General features: G+C 45.7%; 1 protein-coding gene across 1 annotated transcript in view; it reads right to left on the reverse strand.

The window, feature by feature from the left end:
• The window catches only part of LOC104984303 (cytochrome P450 4F6-like), a 31,413-nt gene that overhangs the window by 12,669 nt on the left and 12,990 nt on the right, over nt 1-5,754 (reverse strand). Inside the window, exons 6-9 of the mRNA XM_010833980.1 lie at nt 4,308-4,429; nt 3,068-3,338; nt 2,409-2,475; nt 2,085-2,214 (exon numbers count right to left, since the gene is read on the reverse strand). Coding sequence (XP_010832282.1) covers nt 2,085-2,214; nt 2,409-2,475; nt 3,068-3,338; nt 4,308-4,429 — 590 coding nt within the window. The remainder of the gene's footprint in view (nt 1-2,084; nt 2,215-2,408; nt 2,476-3,067; nt 3,339-4,307; nt 4,430-5,754) is intronic.

Consider the following 5,754-nt stretch of genomic DNA (forward strand, 5'->3'; position numbering starts at 1 on the left):
CGTCTTTTAATTTTATGGCTGCAATCACCATCTGCAGTGATTTTGGAGCCCAGAAAAATAAAGTCTGACACAGTTTCCCCATCTATTTCCCATGAAGTGATGGGACCAGATGTCATGATCTTTGTTTTCTGAATGTTGAACTTTAAGCCAACTTTTTCACTCTCCTCTTTGACTTTCATCAAGAGGCTTTTTAGTTCCTCTTCACTTTCTGCCATAAGGGTGGTGTCATCTGCATATCTGAGGTTATTGATATTTCTCCCGTCAATCTTGATTCCAGCTTGTGCTTCTTCCAGCCCAGCGTTTCTCATGATGTATTCAGCATATTAGTTAAATAAGCAGGGTGACAATATACAGCCTTGACGTACTCCTTTTCCTATTTGGAACCAGTCTGTTGTTCCATGTCCAGTTCTAACTATTGCTTCCTGACCTAATTAAACTTAAAAGCTTTTGCACAATGAAGGAAACTATAAGCATGGTGAAAAGACAGCCTTCAGCCTATTATGGGAGAAAATAATAGCAAATGAAGCAACTAACAAAACAATTAATCTCAAAAATATACAAGCAACTCCTACAGCTCAATTCCAGAAAAATAAATGACCCAATCAAAATAGGGCCAAAGAACTGAACAGACATTTCTCCGAAGAAGACATACAGATGGCTAACAAACACATGAAAAGATGCTCAGCATCACTCATTATCAGAGAAATGCAAATCAAAACCACAATAAGGTACCATCTCACACCGGTCAGAGTGGCAGCTATCAAAAAGTCTACAAACAATAAATACTGGAGAGGGTGTGGAGAAAAGGGAACCCTCTTACCCTATTGGTGGGAATGCAAACTAGTGCAGCCACTATGGAGAACAATGTGGAGATTCCTTAAAAAACAGGAAATAGAACTGCCATATGACCCAGCAATCCCACTGCTGGGCATACACACCAAGGAGAACAGAATTGAAAGAGACACGTGTACCCCAATGTTCATCGCAGCACTGTTTATAATAGCCAAGACGTGGAAGCAACCTAGATGTCCATTAGCAGACAAATGGATAAGAAAGCTGTGGTACATATACACAATGGCGTATTACTCAGCCATTAAAAAGAATACATTTGAATAAGTTCTAATGAGGTGGATGAAACTGGAGCCCATTATACAGAGTGAAGTAAGTCAGAATGAAAAACACCAATACAGTATACTAATGCATATATATATGGAATTTAGAAAGATGGTAACAATGACCCTGTATGCAAGACAGCAAAGAGACACAGATGTATAGAACAGACTTTTGGACTCTGTGGGAGAAAGTGAGGGTGGGATGATTTGAGAGAATAGCATTGAAACATGTATATTATAATATGTGAAACAGATCACCAGTCCAGGTTCGATGCATGAGACAAGGTGCTCAGGGCTGGTGCACTGGGATGACCCTGAGGGATTGGATGAGGAGGGAGAGGTGGGGGGGTTCAGGATGGGGAAGACATGTATACCCATGGCTAATTCATGTCAATGTATAGCAAAACCCACTACAATATTATAAAGTGATTAGCCTCCAATTAAAATTTTAAAAAAAATTTTAAAAGAAAAATCCCTGGAATAGACTCTTACATGGGAATAAGAGAAAAGAACAAAAGAGAGAAATTAGAGTCTTTTCAGGAAAAATGCAACTTCAGGCAGAAAAGTAAGAGAGGGGGAAAAGAGTTCATATACTGAGTATATATTGGGTGGCATCTGTTCTACACATATTATCAAAGTACTCCAAATAGCACTGTGGGGAAGAGATTCCCCATCCCATCCCCAATTTATAGAGGAGAAAAATGATATTCATAAAAGGAAACTGATTCTATTAAAGTGACATAGCAAGTTAGTAGGGACATTAATGTGGATGCTCAGATCTTTCTGCCCCAAAGGCCTACAAACTTTCACCTGCTGTTCAGACTAGGTATCAGACCCTGCCTCTGGGCTCTGCTCCTATTCCCACTGAACAATAATTATAGAATCAACAAAAAAAGGTCTTTCCCGGTTCCTACCTGGAGAGCAGAGACAGTGGGAAGGGTTCAGGAGCACACCATGAGGACTTGCACTCACCATTCAATCTCTTTAGGCTCGCGGTCCCTCAGGAGCTCTTGTACCTCCTGCCGGCAGCGCTCCTGGTATTCTGGGTGCTTTGCCAGGTTGTACAGGATCCAGGAGAGGCCACTGGCTGTGGTGTCATGGCCTGAGGGGCAGCCAAACAGGCTTGGGTCTCTGGGATACTTCAGCACCAAAGGGTGGACCATGCCAAGCCACCCTTCCCCACCTCCCCACAAAGAAGATGGAAAGGATAGGCAAGATGGGGTGATCCAGCACCCGCCAAGTCCTCGGGATGAAGAGACCCCTGCCCATTCTCTAGCCACACACTGGGACCCTTACCCTCAAACATGAAGGTGTCAGCTTCAGCTCGGATATCTTCATCTGGCAATCCCTTCCCATCTTCATCCTGAACAGAAAGCAAGATCCCCAGAGTCACACCAGCTCTGAAGACACCTGAGCCTAACCTGAGATTGTCCCTGAAGCTCCATTATCCAAGCAGGATCCTTCCCTCTTCATCTCCATAGCCCACTCCACTCCAGGGGACTCCTCCCTGGTCTCCTGCCTCCTGTTTACTCCTTCCAGGAAGCCTTCTACACAGTCACACCTGAAACTTCTCTCTGATCTGCCCCTCCCTTCCTCAAGCATCCTCTATGACTCCCTAGCACTCTCTGGATCAAGTCCAAGTTCTTTAATCAGACCTTTGAAACCAAGATCCAGTCTACCTCTTGAATTGAAATCCCAGAGGAGCCCACCTTGAGGCTTTCTGGGTGGCTTAGCAGTAAAGAATCTGCCCGCAGTGCAGGAGCTGCAGGAGACATGGATTGATTTCTGAGTTGGGAAGATCCCCTGGAGGAGGGCATGGCAACCCACTCCAGCATTCTTGCCTGGAGAAACCCATGGACAGAAGAACCTGGGGGCTACAGTCGATAGGGTCACAAAGAGTTGTACATGACTGAAGTGATTTAGCACGCACGCACGCACGCACACAGGAAGCCTACCTTGGCCAGCAGGAGCACATCGATGAAGTCCAAAGTCTTAGCCTTAGTCTTGGTTTTGAGGAATTCTTGGGAACCCTGACTGATTAGAGTACGACGCCTCTTCTGGATGACGGCATCTGTGAAGTCGTGCACCAGGCGGCAGGCCCTGTAGAAGCGCTGCCCATCGGGGGTGAGGTAGTACAGGAAGTCCACATGCAGGAAGATGTGCTTAATTCGTTTCATCACCAGGGCACTGAGCTCCAAGATGGTGGCAATATATTCGCTGGGTTTCCTACAGGGTCAGACCAGAGAAAGCCTTAAGAAGCAGTCCTGTGGGACTTCCCTGGTGGTCCGGTGGCTAGGGCTTTAATGCTTCCACTGCAGGGGGCACAGGTTGGATCCCCGGTTGGGGAACTAAGATCCCACAAGCTACATGGCATGGCCAAAAAAAAGAAGTACTGTATATCTGTGGGCCATCTCTTCTTAAAAACTCCGATTCCTAATAGGGAGTCTTGGGAACCCTGATAGGAGATATCAATAGCTGTGTGCTTCTGGATTTCAGATGTTTTAAGCTATTGCCTCCTTTCATGATCTCATACTGCAGGAGCACTTCTGGTCAGTTACCCAGGACCACATCCCATTCAATCACATTTCTCTCTCTGACCCCCATCTCTGTGAGCTCCTCATGTCCTGGACATCAGGGCAGAGCATGGGAATCACCCTCATCTCTCCTCCCTCCCACACAATATCTGGGCCTGCCAATGTCTTTCTCAGTTTCCCCCAAATCTGCCCCATTTTCTCCACCAAGCTCAAACTTCCTCCCCTCTGTGGTCTCCTCACATCTCGTGTCTACACAACAATCAGTCTTCTCTCCAGTCATATGTCCAAGTCAACTTTGACCAAGATCCTCATGTACCCAAACATCTTCCATGGCTCCCAGGAAACCTCAGGATGAAGTTCATATCCTCTTTGTCTGGCTTCAGAATGTCCTGAAGATAGAACTCTGCCCATTCCTCCAACCTCAAGATGTCTCCCCCAAGCTACACAGGCTCTGTTTATCCTGGCCTCATGGCCTTTATCAAACATTTCTGTCTACCTGCAAGAATCGCTCCTTCTCTTTCCCTTCCCTGTCCTTCAGTGTCCAGCTCTGACCTACTTCCTCCAAGAAGATCCCTTCTGTTTACCTTGGTCAGTCCTCCCTGACCCATCTACTCCCATGGATCTATACCTCATGCTCCCCAGGCCCCGGACTGAGACTCACTCCTGGCAATTGCTGTCATAACTGAAGACGCATTTCTGCAGACTGTCCAGGGTCATGAGGCTGATGTGCTCAAACATGTCCAGACGAGTGCTGCCCTCTAAGGCCAGGCGTTGCCACTTGGCCTGGACACAAAAGAGAGCAAGGTTAGGGCTGGGACTTCCCACTCGAGTCCCTGCCCAATCCCAACCACCTGGCTGAATTCCCTGAGACCCAGCCTTTTGGTCCTGTGCTCCAAACACCCATCCCCAGGGAAGACCAGGCTTGAGTGAGAGTGGAATCCCCTACTATCAAGACATGAAGACCCTATGCCTGGGATTCAGGAGACCTGGGCTCAAGGTCCAGCTCTGCCTCTTCTGTTCTGTGTGCCCTTGGTTAATGCATTGCTTTCCATTTGGCTTTTCCACTACCCGATTTTTAGTAGCAGTTAGGATGACCTGTTCAAACTACCTTGCAATTACACTCATTTCACATGCTAGCAAGGTTATGCTCAAAATTCAAGCTAGGTTCCAACAGTATATGAACCAAGAACTTCCAGAAGTACAAGCTGGATTTAGAAAAGGCAAAGGAACCAGAGGTCAAATTGCCAACATTCGTTGGATCATAGAAAAAGCAAAAGGATTCCAGAAAAACATCTAATTCTGCTCCATTGACTACATGAAAGCCTTTGACCAGGTGGATCATGACAAACTGGAAAACTCTTAAAGAGATGGGAATGCCAGACTACCTTACCTGACGCTTGAAAAACCTGTATGCAGGTTAAGAAGCAATAGAACTGGACATGGAACAATGGACTGGTTCAAAATTGGGAAAGGAGTACAACAGGCTGCATACTGTCACACTATGTATTTAATTTATATACAGAGTACATTATGCAAAATACCAGGCTGGATGAATCACAAGCTAGAATCAAGATTGACAGGAGAAATATCAACAATCTCAGATATGCAGATGATACTACTCTAATGGCAGAAAGCAAAGAGGAGCTAAAGAGCCTCTTGATGAAGGTGAAAGAGGAGAGTGAAAAGCTGTCTTGAAACTCAACATTCAAAAAACTAAGATCATGACATTCAGTCCCATGACTTCATGGCAAATAGATGGGAAAAAGGTCAAAATAGTGACAAATTTTATTTTCCTGGACACCAAAATCATTGCGGATGGTGACTGCAGCGGTGAAATTAAAAGACACTTGCTCCTTGGAAGAAAAGCTCTGACAAACCTAGACAGTGTGTCAAGAAGCAGAGACATCACTTTGCTGACAAAAGTCCGTATAGTCAGAGCTATGTTTTCTCCTGTCAATTCAGTTCAGTCGCTCAGTCGTGTCTGACTCTTTGTGACCCCATGAACTGCAGCACGCCAGGCCTTCCTGTCCATCACCAACTCCCGGAGTTTACCCAAACTCATGTCCATTGAGTCGGTGATGCCACCCAACCATCTTATCCTCTGTCGT

Source organism: Bison bison, unplaced genomic scaffold, assembly GCF_000754665.1.
Source record: "Bison bison bison isolate TAMUID 2011002044 unplaced genomic scaffold, Bison_UMD1.0 scf7180017863978, whole genome shotgun sequence".
In the NCBI taxonomy this organism is placed as follows: domain Eukaryota; kingdom Metazoa; phylum Chordata; class Mammalia; order Artiodactyla; family Bovidae; genus Bison; species Bison bison.